At 35.6% G+C, this 20,678-nt stretch overlaps 2 protein-coding genes and 1 pseudogene across 2 annotated transcripts; 2 read left to right on the top strand and 1 right to left on the bottom strand.

Annotated features, from left to right (window-relative positions):
* Window positions 1-2,902: 2,902 nt before the first annotated feature.
* LOC137747919 (cytochrome P450 734A1-like) lies at window positions 2,903-4,822 on the bottom strand (annotated as a pseudogene).
* Window positions 4,823-10,798: 5,976 nt separating this feature from the next.
* On the top strand, window positions 10,799-12,231 carry LOC137747918 (uncharacterized mitochondrial protein AtMg00810-like). The gene is made up of 2 exons (XM_068488045.1): window positions 10,799-10,925; window positions 11,723-12,231. Exons 1-2 carry the CDS (start codon window positions 10,799-10,801, stop codon window positions 12,229-12,231), a joined length of 636 nt encoding a protein of 211 aa, XP_068344146.1.
* Window positions 12,232-16,634: 4,403 nt separating this feature from the next.
* On the top strand, window positions 16,635-20,161 carry LOC137747681 (autophagy-related protein 8f-like). Its single transcript, XM_068487837.1, has 6 exons — window positions 16,635-16,753; window positions 17,105-17,156; window positions 17,296-17,351; window positions 18,732-18,784; window positions 19,166-19,284; window positions 19,851-20,161. The coding sequence occupies exons 2-6, from the start codon at window positions 17,120-17,122 to the stop codon at window positions 19,937-19,939; spliced, it is 354 nt and encodes a 117-aa protein (XP_068343938.1). The 5' UTR covers window positions 16,635-16,753; window positions 17,105-17,119; the 3' UTR covers window positions 19,940-20,161.
* Window positions 20,162-20,678: the final 517 nt, after the last annotated feature.

The raw sequence follows: 20,678 nt of genomic DNA, 5'->3' as shown, positions 1-20,678 counted from the left end.
CTTTTCACCCATATTCCCTTTACAATTCAATTTAATTGCTGCTATTTACTTTTGTTTTAATTAAATTCGTCCAAAATCTCCCCCCTCATTGTTTTGTTGTTAGTTTAACTTAGTTTTCAATTTTATAAGTTTAGTTTGTGTTGATTAGCATCCCTTCTAATCCCCGGAATAGAACGATCCCTACTTACTCGTATTACGATTGCATAATTAAAGGGTTTAATTTGTGTGTTAGTTTCTACCACATTAAATATTACGATATGGATTGCTGGAGAGCAACTTTCATGCATAAATATTGTCATTATTAATTGCAACATTATGTGATAACAATATAATGTCATGTAAAAATGAAAAACTTACGCATAATATTATGATAACAGTATATCGATATTATAAAAATCTTTCTCTAATTGTACGCTCAACTTTTTTATTATTAGGGTTTAGGTCTAACTTGATAAGGGATACTACAAACGTGAAAACAACTAGTCGGGCAAACTCTGTTTTGCATGAATTATCCAAAACGTTTATTTTCTTTATAAATTCGAAGAGAAACAAGTCAACAAAAGGTGACTACGACGGTCTAACTATCCCTTCCCCAACCACCCCCCACAAGCCCCCCCTCCAAAAAAAAATGAAAAAAAGAAAAAAAAAGATAAATAAGTTTAAAAATTAATTATGTCGACTCTTTCTCTATTTAATTTTATCTAATTCCTCATTAATCAGATCCAAAACGAGGTTCATCATGCAATCAGAGTTCAATAATTCACTTGACAAGTCTACATTGGCTTGTGGACATGACGAAAGGCAAAATGTTTATGCTTTATTTGTATGATTTAAAATTGTTTCGTTCAATAATGTTTTTGGTATTTAACATGCACTAAGTCTAAATTACGTGTGTATGGAAATATTTATCATTTATTCCAGAATGAGCTTCTTTTAAAAATAAAAATACAAAAGACACTGTCTTATCTTTACCAAGTCTATTTTGCAGGCAAAACTGTTGAAGATGTCACACTTAATGGATGAAGATTATCTCCAAATTCTCTTTGTGAAGATTCTCTTTGTATTCTCTTTGTGAGGATCCAGAGAGGGTCCTTGCATCTTATCTATTCATTGTAAATCATGCGGTCAACTTTCGTTAAGTACTGTTTGTGTTTAATTTTAAATAAGAAAATTCGAAATGATTTCTGACCGCACAATGTACGATAAACGGATAAGATGTGAAGATTACTAGGATCCTTCCAAAATGGATCCGGATGGGATCCAAATCCAAACTTAATTCCACTCTGCACTTTCGTTCCCATCTTTTATTTACAACTGACATTAAGATTGGAGGACAGTATGAATAAATATAAATGATACTGCACATTTTATGAAAAAATAAATTATATATAAATGAAACGGATAAGGCCTCTAAAAATTTTATGAGAAAATAAATCTTCAGATTTAATTGAGTTGTTTTAAAGAAAATACGACATATTTCTCTATTCAAATGGAAATATACAAGATTTAACACAAATGAAGGACTTGTACAAAAAAATATAACATAATAATCTCATATGTAGAATATAATTAAAGAAACGAAGGATTTATAGGAGTCAATGAATTTAGTACTACAAGACCATGTGATAGATCAAAGATCTCAAAACTAAATAATTGTGAAGCATGGCGTTTTCATATTCCACAATTAATTTTTTTTTTTAGAAGCAAATAAAAAAATAATAATAATTGTGGGATATGAAAATGCCATGCTTCTATATGGTCCGCATATAAGGGCATTGCAGCTACAAACACCTAATGATCCCGAAGCATCGTTCATTAGCACTCCATTACTATGGTGAAAAACACCAAATGAACCTTAAAATGATCAAACTCGCATATTGCAAAACTATCAAAACTCCCTAACGTAAGACCACCAAGTTCACTTATGGCAAATCCAGACAACTCATTGAGTTTATGGAATTATTACACACACAACTCTCTGGCCCCGGAAGAGGTGGATAATCATGGCTTGCCACTAGTTGTCTCCCTTTTAAAAAGGGTCAAAAAAACAGTACTAAATTTTATCCTCCTATATCATGGCTTGGTATAGGCTCCTATTGCAACTGAGTGGATTGACAACGTCTCCTGAATCAGATCCAAACTTGGTTCAACTATACAATGTCAAGTCAACAAATTTAGCACTACTCATGAATCGAGAGTCTCGAGCATTTTCGAGATCTGAATAAATTTATAGATTTGTCGAGAAGAAAAGAAGTCAAGATAGTTCACCCAAACGAAACAGATGGCGAGGGTTCGAGCATGAAAGACCATCTCATGAAGGAGATCCACCTGCTTCCTTGCCACCAAAGCGATTAGGTACTTTTAATTTAAAAAAAAGTTGGTGCTAACACCATCGTTTTCTAGATTGGTAAGAACGGTATTTTTGTAAGGTTGGGCTTAGGCCATTGTTTTTGGTCCAGTCCAATTCCATTATACCCTATGTCAGCCCAACCGTCCTATTAAAAAGTATGGGCTTGACGCCATATACTCTTTTACTTGTCATTTGTTAGAATCTGACGTACACATAAACGTGTCAGCATCAAGAATTTATTAAGTTAGCAATTGGTTAACGTTTTAACGCTCTTTTTTTTTTTTGGTCAACAGAACTTTCATTATATTAAAAAAATTAGTACAAGAATCAAAAGGAATCCGGTAAATAACAACAGATAAAGTAAAAGGTTCAAGCAAAATAAGAGTTGCAATCCAAGATACAATGGAAGGACCTCACAAACATAGGCCCGAAGGCTGCAACAACAAAAAAACCATAATTTCAAGTAGCATAAAACAGACCGTCACCACCGTAACATCCTCGAAAGAAGCTAAACTCTGAACCACTAGAGTAGACACCAGATCCTAGTATTTTTCACAATCCCCTGAAAATATATACAAACGAAGTATCATATGGGTAGAGAATAAGGTTAACGGGTATGTAAAATACCCAATACTTAACAACAAAAGTGCTCGGAGCAGCATTAAAGTTAAAAATAGCATTGGGGCATGAACATATGTTGGTGACACTGTGAAAGAATACAATTGGATGATGAGTGCCAACGTTAGCTTTGTTTCAATCACGACCGAAATTTGACCTGCACAGATTCGAGGCCCCAAGCCAAATAGGATGAACAAGGCTAAATGCCTTTGAGGCTCCAAAAACCTTGATGGAATGAATTCCTTAGCATCTTCTCCCCATATATCTGTATCATGATGGAGAGCGACCAACGCCAAATAAATTTGTGCACCAACAGGAATTTCCAAGCTCCCGAGCTTAACCTTCTTTGTTGCTTGCCTCGCAAGCATACCGGTTGAAGGTTAAAGCATGAGCGTTTCATTAACAATCATAGTCACCTATTTAAAAAGTGAGAAAATAAACAAAATGAGAGGATCTAGAGCTTAATTGTGTAAACATACAACGTCTACTTTTATCCAATGCACAAAACATCAACTTCTTGCCAGCATTGATAATTTGATTCTAACTGATTGGATTAGATTTTCTTTAAGCTGGCTAAATTAAATATTTTAATGAACTTACAATCTTAAGTCATTCAAATTCTCTGCAACTGGGAGTTGATTGTCTCTGAAAACGTGGAATACTTCTTTTCTTGTACGGCGTCATTAATAGATTAAGGAGATTTCTCGAATCTCCCTTCCTTTTGCCATTTTTGCAATCAATGTCCGTATGGATTCACTACTCTCCTTATCTAATCTCCACCTTTCTCTGTTACTCTTGGTAGGCAAAAACCTGCATGCCAAAAAAAGCATTCATCGAGAACTATCTTGTTGAATTAAGAATATCTCAGTAATTAGCATGCATATAAACTACGTTATCTTTCAAATGACAACAGTGCGAGTATATAAATGAGGTTTGAATCAATTATATTTTTTTACATTCACCTGAATCCAAGAATGTATATGCTCCTTATTGCCTTAATGAAAAGATGCATGTGTTGTTCTTGCAAGTTGAAAACATGTTTTCCCTCCTTGAAACTTCTTCGGAAAGCAGTCCTCAATATGACATCCCTTAAGAGCTCATGAAATTCTTTGTGCACATCCAACTCAAACTCTTCTCCCCCTCGTCTTACGTCCTCCCATTTCTCCATTTCTCCAACATATTCATCGTACTTTCCACAATCTCCGAAACCCAACTTTGTAGTATTAGAACACAATAACATCACGATTGGTGTATAATCATGAATATCAAATCAAATTTCTAGCCATTTATTTAGTGCTTAACTAATTTTGATGTTCTGGTTCCACTAAGTAACTTCTAGTGTCACAATCAAATTATGAAGTTATGCTACTCATCCTCTAGTTATAATATGACCAGATGAAGTAGTTGTTACACTATGATCCTAAAACATAATACGCATAAATAAATATAGATAATATGAACATACAACATAATATGCATAAATAAATAAATTGATAATTTTACATGACATTGTTGAAGATTACTTGAGAGGAAGAGTTTCACCTTGACATGCTCCATGTTGAAGGCGTTGTTTACAATCCTTCTGTGAAAGGCCCATTGATCGCCCTCGAGCCCAACAAGCCCCCAATAACCGAGCAAAAACTTAGTTAAAGGTGTAAACAGTATCTTTATAAACGACCCACCCGAATTGAAAAGGATTTCCTTGATCATATCCGGGTCAGATATTGCCAGTCGAGTCTTCATCCCGAACCAGTAAACGAAAGTCTTCCCATACATGCTAGACCACTGGTGGTAAAATGGGGTCACGTGTTGAACAATGTTGTGATCGAAAGTGAACAGCTTTAATAACTCCATGAACATACAGCAGATCTCAGTCGAGTTTCCGACGATCAAACGGTAGTCGAGACCGTGTAGGTGTTATTGCTTGAAATAGGACTGTATTTCTTGGAGGAGAAGGATTCTTTTAGCCCTTATTACTATAAATAAAGTCACTGCGTAGGAGAAATAACACACATTCCTCATACACACATCTATCTCTCTTTACTCTGCTGCCACACCCCTCTCTCTCCCTTGTCGGATTAAATAAGGCTCAACACGTTATTTAGCACGCTCCTACCACTGCACTAAGGAATCTGCCATGAAATTTTCTGCATCAAACCAGTTCATTAATATCATCACGCAATCATGTTCTTCCAAAACAACGGTTTTTATCTCGCTTTTTTGCAGCCATAATAGCATGAACATTCACCATAATACATGACCCAACTTTACGTTTTACGAATTTTAAATTCTACATAAATTGTGTATTCATTATATTCATAATTGTTGAATTGCATCAAATATATATTCATGCATTGAATTATATCTTGATTTTGCATGAATTATAATCTGAGAGTTAAGAAATTAAACTTTTAAATATGTTAAAATATGACTTACGAATCAATGTTCTGAAGCTTCAATCAAATTTGAAATCTTGCTAAAGAGGATTTCAGCGCTATATTGTGGCTGCAAACTAATGAACAACGTTAGGGCATGAACATACGTTAGAGACACCGTGAAAGAATAGCCCAACGTTAGGGCATGAACATACGTTAGAGATACCGTGAAAGAATAGCCTCAGATGACGATAATATGAGGACTTTCAACATCATATTGTGGCTGCAAACTTATGAACAACGTTGGGGCATGAACATATGTCGGAGACACAGTGAAAGAATAGCCCCGAATGACGATAATCTAAGGACTTTGCTTAGTTATCAATAAAATTTATTTCATTGATCTTAGAGATTGCATGTGGTTTATATAAATTATTAAAATATATATATAAAAAAAAAAAAAAAAATTAGAGCTTGCATGTGGTTTTGTTGATCTTAAAAACTACCAAGCCTACATGGCGCGCAGGCCAAATAGCTAATGAGTTAACTACGTCATTCGATTGAATGTGGGGCGTGCAACTTGACGATCGAGCTCGGTCGGTGAGTAAAATTGATATGGTGGTGTTGGTATCAAATGTGTTGCAAACTTCTTATCCATGCGATTGCAGTCGAGGAAGAAACTTGTCTCGGCCTTTAAGTTCTAAAGCTTAAAGGCAAGGCTACTAGTCACTTCGAAGTTCAAGAATCGTCTGCATCGGGCTCGGCTTCTTCAACTATATTTGTGCAAATATAAGTGCACCGAATCACTATCAGACAATATAGACATAGATACTCAAAAGAGAAAAGTGTCTTGATTGTAAATATCGTTTAGCCATCGAAGTGCCGAACTTAGAAATGCACTTGTGAATATCTAATCATAAAATGGGTTTGGCTTTCAATGTGTCAACCAACCTAACCTGGTAACATTTCACTTGCCGAGAAAAAGTGACCTCTCTGGGCTCAAAGATTTCTTGTTGATGGAGACTTGGATAAATAGTCAACTGAACTTGGAGTAGAGCTATTCCTACAAATTGCAAGGTGTTCCTCAATCACTTGACTCTACGGCTCCAGAGTTATTCTACAAATTACAAGATGCCATTGGTTGTCAAACACGGAGCTATTTCTACAAATTGCAAGGTATGCTTGACGAAGTTAGAGAAGTCAGTGTTTTCTCAAAGATGAGATGGTTTCACGTAAAGCTAGAGTTTTCGCATGGCAGATTTGTGTGTTGAGTTGAAGGTTATTTGAATGTTGCAAACCCTTTTATGTTTATAAGAGTGGTTTTCTTGGCACTGAAGTACAATCTTACTCGGATTATATGCATATCTTGATCTAATAACAGGATCAGACTCAACCACTCCCACCAAACTAGGACTCTGAACCTAGTCCTTTCTTTCTATTGAATTCATTCCTTATTCTAACCAAATTTACAATCAGATCTTTGTAATATTATGAATCTTACTATGTGTAAAGTCTAGTCTTAAGTGTTTGGCTTTCCTTGTAAAATATTGTAATTGAACCATCACACATGCTCAATGTAGCTTTAGAATATACTTAAATTATGGGCTTTTGTTGTTGGAGTAAATGTTCAAGAGGTGGCACATTTCAACTCAAAGGTTTGTTCATGCATGTGCATTTCATATCTCTATTTGTGTTGTAGTATGTCTAGTTTGATTGTCTAGTTAGTTTTGCGTGCTGACTTTCAGCTATCTAGGCACATAGATTAAGACAGCCCATATGGGCTGACAGACAACTTTCTGATGGTAGTCAGTTTCTGGCCATTGATCTGCCTAGATCTCTTTTGTAGTTGATAAGTGTCTTATGGACAAGTTGGCTGATGGAAAATTTGATTTCCTTGGGTATATTTACTTCTACGGTTGTAAATTGTTTTTGGGGTTTCAGAATTTATTTGTTAAAGAGAGAGAGAGTTTTTTAAAGGCTTGAAGCTTGCATCTTCTCCATTTATGAACTCTAACTGCCAAACCTCCTCATGCATTAAACACCAAATCATTGTCTATTAGGGTTGCATTGTTTTAAGGTTTTTCATTTAAGTCTTGGTCTAGTTTTAAGTTTTAGATTCGGTTTTAGACCAAGCTTTTGGATTCAAGTTAGATTATTCTTTCAATTGTTTGACTGGAGAATCTGACTGGTCATTTGAATCCAAATTTCATGTGCATATCATAAAATCATATCACATCATTGATCGTGTTGATCTTGGTGCCGGAAGGTGATAAGCTCAGGAGGAGCTGCCACTTCGTGAAGACCGAAGGAGTCCGTTTCGTGTATGGCAAGGTTGCACAAAGGTAAAGCTGCTCTATAGATAAAGATCTACGAATTAAGCTTGTGTGGTCTTTGTATGAACCTTTATTTACGCTAGTGGATTGGACTCCATGGAGAGTCCCCGATTTTTTAACCTAGAGGTGAGTTTTTCCGGTAAAAAATTATCTTGTGTTAAAGTTATGTTTATTGTGTCGCACATCCCACATACATATATATGCTGAACATTTAAATGGTATGTGTTCACTGTCATGCTCACTTGACACATTAATAACTTGCAACGACCTACAACCTTACTGACTAAGATAGTTTTTTTGCACTGAAATTGGTATTTGAATCTCAGATTTATTGACTAACAAATCTATCTTAGTTGACTAGCGAGCTTGACTAGTCAGTCCAATGGATTATAATTTTTATATACAGGTTATTCCACTTGATACTAATTTCAATTAGTATCAAAGCCTTGCTTTAGATAAATATAAAGTAATCTCTAGGATTTACTGGTATTGGGTGGAATCACCATGTATCGTGATCGTGTCGGTGGCTCATGTAATACACCTCCATTCTTTGATGGTACAAATTATGCTGCTTGGAACGAGAAGTTTCAGATATTCCTTGAGGCTCAAGATCTTATAGCTATTATTTATTTTACTCTTGAGTCAATGGAAAATCTATTATTAAGCCGAAAGGTGAATGGACTCAAGTAGAAATTGCTTCAACCATGGCTAATAAGAAAGTAAAGAATGCTATTGTTTCTGCCATTTTGTCTAATCGGTTTACTTATGTTTGATCTTGCACAATTGCCAAGCAAGCTTGGGACAAACTCCTAATTCTTCATGAGGGTGATAAACAAGTGAGAGATTTAAAACCTCAAATGACTCTTTTGAAATTTGAAGATTTGAGAATGCTCTAGTATAAGACTTTCTCGGTCTTCTTTTAAGAAAATTGAAATGTTAACAAATGAAGCCTTAGGGTAGGGAGGCCTATTGATGAAACAACCATCGTTTAAAAGATTTTGACATGCTTGCCCAAGAGATTTTAAGCAAAGAAGGCTGTCATTCAAGAGTTTCAAGACCTAAATGAGATCAAAAGCTTAGAAAATTTGTTAGGGAGGTCATTACCTATGATATTGAGCTTGACATGGATGAAAATGACTCCAAGAAGTAAAAAAACAATTGCCTTTCAAAGTGTTGAGAACTGTGAGGTTGTTGGTGATGTGTGTAGACATACCTCAGAAGATAATTTTGCCCTATTCATCAAACAATTTATAAAAGTTCTCAAAAACAAAGGAAAGGATTCTAAATGGTTTGGTGAGTCATCAAACAATCTATTGGAGTAAAGAACAAATGGTTCACTAGAAAATGAGGCAAATGTGTGTTAAAGGTACCTGGTCCCTGCTTTGCATGTGGAGACTAGGCAAAGCAGGGACCAGGTATTGTGCATTATGGTCCCTACTTATTGTGCTAACACCAACCTCCTTGGTCAAAAGCACAAAAAGTCGATGATGGTTACTTGGAGTGATAACAATGATCAAGGTTCTGTACATTCTGATAAATCTTCAGATAATGAAGAAAAAGTTGTTGCTTTTGTTGCTCTAATTAAGGAAGTGTCTTTGACTGATGATGATTCTGTTCTGAATGGTAATGAGGAGATGTCTTATGATGAATTCTGCATCAAGTATGATTCTTTCTTTGATAAGACTTGCACTATAAAAGTGGAGAAGATTAAGCTAACTAAGAAGGTTCTTGAGTTACATAAAGAAAACAAGTCGATTCATCTAGTCAAAACTGAAAATTGTACACTAGAAAGACCAATTTATTGAAGAATCAGGTGGATCGTCTGGTCATCGAAGTCAATAGAATTGCTGAGCTTATTTATTCTTCTTCATCTGGAAATATTAACCAAAGTTTGAACTGCGTTGAGAAAGACGCAAACAGGTGCCTTACTGTTTTAAATGTTTTATCTGCTACCAAACCAAATGTGTGGTATCTTAATAGTGGGTGCTCTCGTCACATGACTACAGACAATGAGGCTTTCTCATCTTTTGCTCATTTTATTGGTTGTGGTGTTGTGTTTTGTGGTGGAGACGAATCTCAGATCTCAGATCACAGGGAAAAGTGATGTCAAATCTCATTAGCATTAGCCCGTTGTGTGATGATGTGGCTGATGAAGTGTGCTTCTCAAAAAGAAGGTGTCGGATTGTAGATGAACATGGAAAGAACTTTATTGTACTCACAAGATCTGGAGACAATTGCTACATTCTTGATGTTTCTAAAGTTGCCAAATGCTCTAAGTGCTACAAAGCTATTGATGAAGCTAGTGTTCTGTGGCATAAGAGACTTGGGCATGTGAACTTGAAAGACCTCAAGAAATTGTCTAAACATGAGGTTGTGATAGGGTTGCCACATCTTTCTGTCTCTAACTCATATGTTTGTGGACCATGTCAATTGGAGAAGCAATCTAAGATGGCTCACAAGAAAATGACTGACATTGGAACAACTAAGCCTCTTCAATTGATTCATATGGATCTTGTTGGACCAATTCAGACATTATCTTTTGGTGGAAAGAAGTATATCTTGGTAATTATGGATAACTACTATAGATTCACTTAGGTATGTTTTTTAAGCGATAAATCTGATACTTTTCAACAATTCATCATTGTGTACAAAGTAATGTTGAATGAATCTATGTATAGCCACCATGCTCTAGTCAAAATCAAAATTGATCATGGAACCGAATTTGAGAATGTTCACTTTGATGATTTTTGTTCAACAAACGGCATCAAGCATGTGTTTTCTGCTCCAATCACACCTCAACAAAATGTTGTAGTGGAAAGGAAAATTAGTGTTTTGATAGAGATGACTAGGGTGCTACTTAACAGCCAAAACTTGGCAAAGCAATTTTGGGTTGAGGCCATGAACACTACTTGCTACATCTCAAATCGAGTGTTCGAGGCACTAATGTGACTCCTTATGAACTCTAGCGGGTTAAGAATCCAATGGTAAAGTATTTCAAAGTTTTTGGGAGTGTTTGCTACATTCTGCATGATTGTTAATATCTAGCAAAGTCTGATACTAAGAGTGATAAATGAATCTTATTGGGGTACTCCAACACAAGTTGGACTAATAGAGTTTACAATATGAGGACAAAGACCATCACGGAGTCCATAAATGTCAAGATTGATGACACTGATGTCCCTCCCTTTCTAGCAACTAAAAATGACGATGTGTTATTTCCCTCTTCTAAGGATAACGATGATGCTTCTGGTGAGTCAAGTGTGGTTTCATAAAGTGACAATGAGAGTGAATCAAGCATTGATCAAGATTTTTATGTCCTATTCAAGGAAAAACCAAAGTGGGCCAGAGATCATCGTGGTGAGGAAATTATGGGTCCAATTGACAAAGGTGTCAGAATTCGAAGACAAATAGCTGATGAAGTTGCAAATGTTTGTTATGTCTCCTAAATTAAGCCTAAGAATATCAAATATTCCTTAACTGATGAAAATGAATCATAGCCATGCATGAATAGCTGAATTAGTTTGAGAGGAATGAAGCCTAGTCCCTTGTTGATCGTCCATCGAACATTAATATTATTGGCACAAAATGGATTTACAAGAACAAGTCTGATGAGTTAGGGAATGTAATCGGAAATAAGACCAGGCTTGTTGCTTAAGGATACTCTTAACTTTAAGGTGTTGATTTTGATGAAACCTTCACTCATGTTGCTTGTCTTGAATTAGTTAGACTTCTTTATGCTATTGTACACCATTTAAAGTTTAAACCTTTTCAAATGGATGTCAAAACAACATTCCTTAATGGATATCTTAATAAGGAGGTACATGCGGAACAACCAAAAGGCTTTGAGGATCCTCACAAGCTAGATAGGGTGTACAAACTAAGGAAAGCTCTTTATGATCTTAAACAAGCCCTTCGTGCTTGGTATGATAGGTTATCTTCCCATCTTCATATTCATGGTTATACTTATGCCTCTGTTGATAAAACTTTGTTTGTTAAGAAGGTTAAATCTTATGTTGTGATTACTTAACTATATGTGGATGACATAGTTGTTGGGTTTACTTCTGATTCTTTCGTGAAACAATTTATCGATATGATAACAAGTGAATTTGAGATGAGCTTGGTTGGTGAATTAAACTACTTCTTTGGACTTCAAGTGAAACAAGAAAATGATGGTATCTTCATCTCTCAAACAAAGTATGGCAAGAACTTAGAGAAGAAGTTTAGCCTCGAAGGTTCAAAAGCTGCTAGATTTCTCATGAACATATATGCCAAAATTCACGAAGACTCAAGTGGCAAGGATGTTGATCAGACTCTATATAGAAGCATGATTGGAAGCTTACTCTACCTGACTGCTAGTCGACTAGACATTACATTTTCTATTAGGGTATGTGCACTATTTCGAAGCTATCCCAAGGAGTCTCACTTACAAGCAGTCAAGGGAGTCATTAAGTATTTGGGTGGGACCACTAATTATAGATTTTACTACATTCATGACACTAACATAAACCTGGTTGGGTACATTGATGCCGATTGGGCTGGGTGCATTGATGATTGAAAGAGGACCTCAAGGGGAAGCTTTCTATGCTGGGAACAATTTGGTTGCTTGGCATAGCAAAAAGCAAAATTATGTCTCTTTATCTATTGCCGATGCAAAATATGTGGCTGCCAGAAGCTGTTGCACTCAACTGATGTGGATGAAACAAATGCTCAGTGACTATAGTATATCTCAATCCACCTTTCTTGTTTATTGTGATAATATGAGTGCAATTGATATCTCTAAGAACCTTGTTCAACATCCGAGAATCAAACACATTGACATTAGGCATCACTTCCTTAGAGATCTAGTGGAAGCTAAACTTTGTGCTAATTGAAAACAACTAGTGGACACATTGACTAAAGCCCTAGGTAACCGAAGGTACGAAGATCTTTGATGGTCTACTGGTCTTTTTGCAATAAACTGAATTGTTTGAATAGCTTTGCTTCCAGGTTGTGTCTGTCTTGTCAGCATGCTCATTAGATACTTATGTTTTGTCTCTCTATATGCTTATCTTAACAGTCATACATTCATGATATTTTTGAGATTATCCTTGGATAATTATTCACTGTGATGTCAAAGGTTCTCCCTATTATCTTGATGGCCTCTGAAAAATCATTTTTCCAATCATCCAAATCGAGTGGTGTTCTTAAATTTAATGTTGCATTAGTCCTAATTGAGTGGTAGTGACTTTACTTACTCTATAATCTGGACCATGTGCCAATTCTCTTCTTTTTGTCCTCTTCCCAAAATCAAAACAAAAAAAATTCAAATGTGAGAGTGTTATATGAAAGGGGTGTCTTCAAAAGAACGTATATATTATCAAATGGGAAAATTCCTTCATTTTGGCCTTCCATGCAATGTCATGTGTAGTGTTTCAATCTCCCCCTCTATAGGTATTGAATCAAATTCTGTAAAAAAAATCAATGGTGCTTCATCAAAATTTCACCTTAATTCAAATGACCTTGGCATTTCTCAAATTGGTGCCTCACTCAAGTTCTTTACCAAAGTTAGCTTTTCGTCCAAGGATTATGCCTTGCTTTGTGCGAGTCTTGTCCATTGTCCATATTATGTAGGAAGTATTGTCTCTAAAGTTCAATGGATTATTAAAAGCTTGGTTAACTTTGAAAATGCTTTTGAGATTAAATGTTTGGTTTTATGATTTTAAGATGGCTATCCAAAATCATTCTCCCATACCTTGACATGTCACCAAGGATTATGAGTTTGTGTTAATCTCATTATTAATATTTGTGTATGCCTTTGAAGATTTGTCCATTGAGAACTACATTGCACGTCTACTTTTTGTGTTCTTCAAATTACATATCTCTTAGAAGCATAGATATTCAAGCTACATTGTAGTTCATTCTCATCTAGTGGTTATGTTGTTAGTTGTCTATTGGTGCAAATCTCAAATTTTGTGATATTCTTGTTCAATAACCTATTCATAGTGCAAGCATCATTTTTAGGGGAATTTTCATTATGGGGGAGTTCAATCACAATGTATGCATCCTTTTGTACTTACTTATTACTAGTCTCATTGTCGCTACATTGTGCTTAGGCATATCCACATGATGTATTACAAATTATGAATCCGCCGTGCTCTTCTTGTTTTTATCATGTTTATTTTCAGCAAATTTGACTGTTCTGTGTGACTTTTCACCATTTCTTTGTCTTACCATGACAAAATGGGGAAGAAAAATTTTATTGTGCTTCATATCTTGCAAGCCTTTCACTCATGATAAATTTCACTTGTTCTTGTCAAGAGTTGTTCTTTTGCAGGACTTGTTACTTGGTCTTCTTCTGTTGATTGATGTTCTCTTAAGTGTGGGTTTTGAGTGAAATTAGTTATAGGCTTAGGGTATTTTGTCAAGGAAAGCCAAATGGGGAGATTGTAAAGTATAAAGTGTTTGGCATTCCTTGTCAAATATCGTTATTGAACCATCACACATACTCAATCTAGCTTTAGAATATATTTAGAATATAGGTTGTTGTTGCTGAAGTAAATGTTCAAGAAGTGGCACATTTCAACTCAACGATTTGTTCATGCATGTGCATTTCATATCTCTCTCTTTGAGTTGTATTCTGTCTAGTTTAATTGTCTAGTCAATTTTGCGCACTGACTTCCAGTTGTTAGGCACACAGATTACGACAGCCCACATGGGCTAACTAACACCTTTCTAATGGTAGTCAGTTTCTGGCCATCGATTTGCCTAGATCTCTTTTGTAGCTGATAAATGTCTTGGAGACAAGTTGGTTGATAGAAAATCTGATTTCCTTGGGTATATTTACTTCTAGGGTTTCAGATTGTTCTTGGGGTTTCAGAATTTATTTGTTAGAAAGAGTTGCTTAAAGGGTTAAATCTTGCATCTTTTTCATTTATGAACCCTAACTGCCAAACCTTCCTCATGCAGTAAACACCCAATCATTGTCTATTAGGGTTGCATTTTTTTAAGGTTTTGCATTTAAGTCTTGGTCTGGTTTTAAGCTTTAAATTTGGTTTTAGACCAAGCTTTTGGATTCAAGTTGGATTCTTTCTTCACCATTTTGACTGAAGAATCTAACTGGTCATTTGAATCCAGATTTCATGTGCATATCATAAAATTATATCACATTATTAATTGTGTTGATCTCGGTGCCACAAAGTGATGAGCTCAGAAGGAGCTACCACTTCGTGAAGACCAAATGAGTCTGTCTCGTGTAAGGCAAGGTTGCATAAAGGTAAAGCTGCTTCATAGATAGAGATCTAGGAATTGAGTTTGTGGGGTCTTTGTATGAACCTTTGTTTACACTAAAGGATTGGACTCAGTGAAGGGTCCCTAATTTTTTAACCCAGAGGGGGGTTTTTCCGGCCAAAAATATCTTGTGTTCAAGTTATGTTTATTGTGTTGCACATCCCACATACACATATATGGTACATATATCTATTGAACATTTAAATGGTATGTGCTCACTGTCATGCTCACTTGACACATTAATAACTTGTAACGACCTATAGCCTTGTTGACTAGGATGGTTTTTGTGAACTGAAATTGGTATTTGAATCATAGATTTATCAACTAACAAATCTATCTTAGTTGACTAACAGGCTTTACTAGTCAGTCCAACAAATTATAATTTTTATATATAGGTTATTCCACCTGGTACCAATTTCACTATGCAATCTTGATCTTTAAAGACTCTTGACTAAATTAGGACCCAGCTGAATTCACTCTTAAATCTCAAGAAATCCATCATTAATTCAAACTCTACTAACCCACCTTGGGCTAGGCTTCTATCTAAACAGACTTGGGACTTAGGAGTTTGTCTAACTCTGGGCCGAGCCTATAATCATACTTGGCCCAAATCCATTATTTTGGGTCCAAACATGTTTATATAAATTATATTAAAAAGAAATTAAATAGCTACAGACTCAAATGGTAAAGTTGGACAACGATTTCATCATAAACTACAAAATGGAATGACATATATATCATGAGCTATTGGAACATAATGAAAACATGGAGAATAAGTATATAATGTGTGTTCCATTAAGTATTCAACAAGTCTCTTACAATTTATTGAAAAAATAAAATGCAAGATAAAAGTTATCTATTTTCTGTCTAAGTGAGTTGCAACCTAGGCCGGTATCTAAGCGAGCTTGGGTGAGCTAGGCGGGTGCCTAGGCAGGCACCTCAATAGGTCTAGGCGCCATTTCTTAGTTTTCAAACTCCTAGGCATTAATCAGGACGATGACCAACCGCTTAGCACCATCTAGGCATTAGGCGGTGCTAGGCGCGGATTTTTAGGACAGTGACCTAGAAGTTGGTGGGAATCCACGCCCGAGTACTTTTGTGAGTCATTACATCCCTTCTCAGACTTCTGTTCTCTTTGATAGCCGCAACGTGGCTTGGAGTTGATGTCTAAGTAGGCATGTCTCTGTGTCCTTGGGATTTTGTTCTATAAAGTTGTCAATGCCCCAACTTGCTCCCGGTGGTCGGAAAGCATTTTATGGGGAAGCACTCGACTTCATTGCTGATGTACAACTCGGAATGACGAGCGGTCATGTGTAGCACTGGGGATCGTTCTTTCCAATCTTGTTGAGCCTCAACCTTTCTTCCTTCGGCGTGCATTCTTTTGGGCCTTTGAGGGTTAGAAAAGAGGGATTTTCAATGCACTCAAAATACGGAGTAGTACACCACATGAAATTATAATTGGAAGGACACTTGAAAAAGAAAAAAAAAATTCATCATTGATATAATAACATGTGACGTATCGTCCTATATTTCAAACCCATTAAAAAAATCTCTTGTCGGAAAGGATCCTGCGATAACAATAGGACCCAACCTCTTAGTCTGACATGGCAAGGTTTCATTGGTCACCACCGTAGTGGACCAAACGTCACAGGAGGAGTAAAGATAAAACCGATTATTAAATAGCGGGTAATACTGTCGTACATGTAGTCGATGAAAACATTGAAAAGGCACCATCTTTAAGTAATCATCTCTTATCTGCAAAGCCAAGAAGAACTCAGCAGATTGTCGATCACTCCTCTCCAATCTTTTCTGTAAGCTTTCTTCAGTTATTTGATTTTGGGTATGTTTGTTTCCCGAGAAAAAGAAGAAAAAAACAGAAAAGATAATATTGGAGTGTTATTTTATTTTTTTATCTTGGATTGTTATATTTGTTCAAGGCATCTAATCAGGGAATTAGGTACATAATCAATTGTTTACATGATAGAATTTCTTTGATTCTCTGAGAGAAATTGGTGTTTTTTTCTTCTGGGTTTTTGATGTTTTCTTGAATTTTACCACTTTGATCATGGCTTCCACACAATTTCTTAATTTGAATCAATTTTTTTATTTTATTTAGTAAATTGTCTATAGATTGCCAATAAGGTTTGGTCCTTGTTATGCAGTGGATTGTAGAAAAAATGACCAAAAGCAGCTTCAAGCAAGCACATGAGTTTGGTAAGTTTTGGTGTTCATGTGCTGAATTTGTTTATGCTTTTAGTATATTCTATTCCAAGTTATCATTTTCAGCAATTGATTTTGCGATGTTTAAGTCTACGAAATCAGTTGTATAAACGTGTGGTATCTTTATATGCAGAGAAGAGACGCGCTGAGGCCGCAAGGATTAGAGAGAAATATTCAGACAGAATTCCTGTAGGACCTACCTTTAATCTTTAAATTTGGGATTTTCTTATTTTCATTCCTCTGTGTGTGCCGAATTTTGCTATTACCTTGCTATTTGTCAATATCAGGTGTTTTTTATCTCTCTTTCCGCATCTTAAAGATTTAGGAGTTATTTTGACATTTCATAGGTCCAATCATGTTTCATAATTTTGTATCACGCATAGTAGCTGCATAATCTGTTTCAGACTGCATTGAAGAGAGTCATGTTTTGATTAAAAAACTTCAAAGAGCATGTGTTGTCATAATGTGGGATGGCAACTGCAGGTTTCTTGGTATGTACCTTGCTTCCGAATTAAATTATAGATATTATAGTCTCAAGTTATACAAGATGTTCAAGTAAGTGATGGTAGAGTTTATTGTTTGATTAGTGCTCACAACACTTATTATTTGGTGTGTAGGAAATTCTTATGTAATACAAATCAGTGAGTGATGCTTGAAAAAAAGGAAATTATGCACTGGAATTTATCCGTCATGTGTTACATGATCCAATTGGAAAAAATATCTTGATGCCAAAAAAAAGATCATTAAGTCACAAATTGGCAATACATTGTAGAAATAAAAGTAAAATGAATGGTCTTAGGAAAAGTTTGCATTAAAACGTGTATTTTCACTGTGCTATGGGTATATAGTACTTCATTTCTTGGATAAGATGAGGAACAAAAATTGGGTGTCGAGGTGGCTTTATAATGTGTTGATGATATATCTGCCTGTGTGCCTTGGTGCTATGAGAGATGTTTTATATCAGTATATTGCAAATTATTGAGAGCGAATGCCTTTTCTTTAGTAAAGAGGTACGATGACCGTAAGTTACTTGTTTCCCCGTAAAAGAACTTAGCCTTGGTTTATATTAGTGGGCATGGAAACTCATTAATATTGTTTTGATTTCTCCATCAAGGTCAGTATAACAAAAATTCTTTTCCTGGGTATATGATGGGCTTATTGTTCTTCGTTTCATGGAATGTTGGAGAGTAGATGCTTAATAGTCATCCAATGGCAATTGTGACTGTGAGCAACAACTACGAATTCACTGCATCTATATTCTTTTTCATGCATATGCTAGATGCGTTGTATGTTTATTTGGTATATAAAAGGGAATGGCTGAATGTTGATTATCATTGAAAACCATGGAACCATCATGGACTTAGATACTTATATCAGTAACACAACCTCCAACACCCACACACACACATATGATTATTCAGATGGTGCTTCTTGATCTCTTCTAAATAGTGCATGTGTTGCATTCAGTCCATGCATGACTAGTAGTATTGGTTCAATTGCATCATAATACAATGCACTCGTGGTATCCCAATCGTTGCTTCTGTTAATTATTTCTTTTCTGATTTGAAGGTGATTGTGGAAAAGGCTGAGAGAAGTGATATTCCCAACATTGACCGGAAAAAGTAAGCACCAGTTTCACATTACTTCCTCTTATGTAATCTCTTTTGTGAGTAGGCTGCAGCTCTATTGTCATCAGTATAAATTTATTAATTTGGAAACATATAAGGTTTTCCCATTTTGAGTAAACCACACACCCGCCCACTGGATGCTAAACCCAAAATCTCCATCCTCCCTTGTTCTTAAAGGAGGAAGAGGTGTCACTAGGCCTGGCATTCATGGACTGTATCTCCGTCCTCTCTGATTTTTTGTTTAGATTCAATGCGGGCTCAATTGTTGTATTGTATTATAATTTGTGAATGAACAGGATGCTGTTTGATACAGTACTTACTGCTAAACTGCTGATGTAGTTCTATATATTAACGACTTGATTTGCTACTTAACAGATACCTAGTTCCAGCTGATTTGACTGTGGGTCAGTTTGTCTATGTCATCCGTAAGAGAATTAAACTGAGTGCAGAAAAGGCAATCTTCATATTTGTAGACAATGTCCTCCCAGCTACAGGTATCTAGTGAAACTTCTCTCTGTCTCGCCCCTTCTGATTTGATGTTTAATTTTAGGGTATGTGTTAAATATGATAACGTAGTTTTACCTTGGTAAATAGTTAATGCCATATTGAAGTCAAACTTTAACTGGAAGGATGTCCAACACAGATTCTTAGATATGATTGAACTTTTGCAATATCCATGGAGATTTTCGAAGAAGAAAATGTGCAGAAATGACACCGTGGTTTTCATTTTCGTGTCAAACAATGAGCAGGCTGTACTTAATTCTTTCTATGAATCAAAGCTTAGTTGGAATATATCATAAGATTCTGGGATATAAACTTTTTTTACAATATTTGGATTTGGAAGAAGGAAATCTGATCATGGTAAATAATCCACTTCCTGGTTGAAGTCAAAAGAAAATAGTTTACTTCATGACCAATCAAGGATTATGGTCACAGTAAAGTGTCGTATTCCTGGAAAGTCAACTCGAAAGATGTTCAGTAATATTCAGATTTGTAAAAGTTATGACATCGTGTCTACTTTTCCTCGAAGATTATGAAGACCATATTTCATGTTTTGCAGGAGCAATAATGTCTACCATATATGATGAAAAGAAGGATGCAGATGGATTTCTTTACGTTACATACAGTGGCGAGAACACATTTGGATAGCGGATGATCAGATGTTGTCATATTTCTTTGTCATTATATTCGTCGTTCATCGTTATATCACGCATCTCCGTTAACACGTTATCTTCTACAATACCAGCACTCTGCTTAATATATAACTGCACTCTGTTTATCTGCGCAGGAATGGTTTGTATATAGCTTTTTAGCAACTTATAAGATGCCAATCTAATGAATAATTCATAATCATATGCTTTTTATCTATCATGGTCTGTGGAGAATGGAACAGTACAAGTAAAAACATTGTCGAATGCAAATTTAGAATCATGTCCTTTGCGCATAATATGGCACTTGTAACTCAAATAGTTAAGAGTAAGAGCATTCTCTTATATCGTATTAAATACTTTGGTGTTTTTGTTGATGAAATTTTATTTAAACTCATATAACTTCTTTCTACACTTAACTTACTCTATACACCCATATTAATTTCAATTAAACTATCAATATCTCTTTAAACCCAAATATCTTCCTAAACTACTCGCACGAGCCCAATTCAATATATAAATTTATCTTTACACCCATTTAGAAAATAAACCCAAAATCAATTGGAGACAGTTCTATTTTTGAAATTATTTTCATATCTAATTCTTAAGTGTGCGAACCTCCTACTCCAATATTTCTCAAGAAGAAAGTACCCATGTAGGATGGTGATCCTCTTCTCTTTTTTCTCGCTAGAGTCGAAAATATATTCACAATGATATACATTGTTCTCATCTGTATAGGA

The sequence above is a fragment of the Pyrus communis genome, chromosome 10, assembly GCF_963583255.1.
Source record: "Pyrus communis chromosome 10, drPyrComm1.1, whole genome shotgun sequence".
In the NCBI taxonomy this organism is placed as follows: domain Eukaryota; kingdom Viridiplantae; phylum Streptophyta; class Magnoliopsida; order Rosales; family Rosaceae; genus Pyrus; species Pyrus communis.
This window is presented reverse-complemented; position numbering and strand designations above follow the sequence as displayed.

What these genes read in the sequence shown, in the direction of transcription:
- LOC137747918 (XM_068488045.1), top strand. Translation starts at nt 10,799, where the DNA reads ATGAGGACAAAGACCATCACGGAGTCCATAAATGTCAAGATTGATGAC. An exon ending in GGATAACGATGATGCTTCTG is followed by an intron (nt 10,926 to 11,722) that starts GTGAGTCAAGTG and finishes TGGATGACATAG; the next exon opens with TTGTTGGGTTTACTTCTGAT.
- LOC137747681 (XM_068487837.1), top strand. Translation starts at nt 17,120, where the DNA reads ATGACCAAAAGCAGCTTCAAGCAAGCACATGAGTTTG. An exon ending in CAAGCAAGCACATGAGTTTG is followed by an intron (nt 17,157 to 17,295) that starts GTAAGTTTTGGT and finishes CTTTATATGCAG; the next exon opens with AGAAGAGACGCGCTGAGGCC. An exon ending in CAATGTCCTCCCAGCTACAG is followed by an intron (nt 19,285 to 19,850) that starts GTATCTAGTGAA and finishes CATGTTTTGCAG; the next exon opens with GAGCAATAATGTCTACCATA.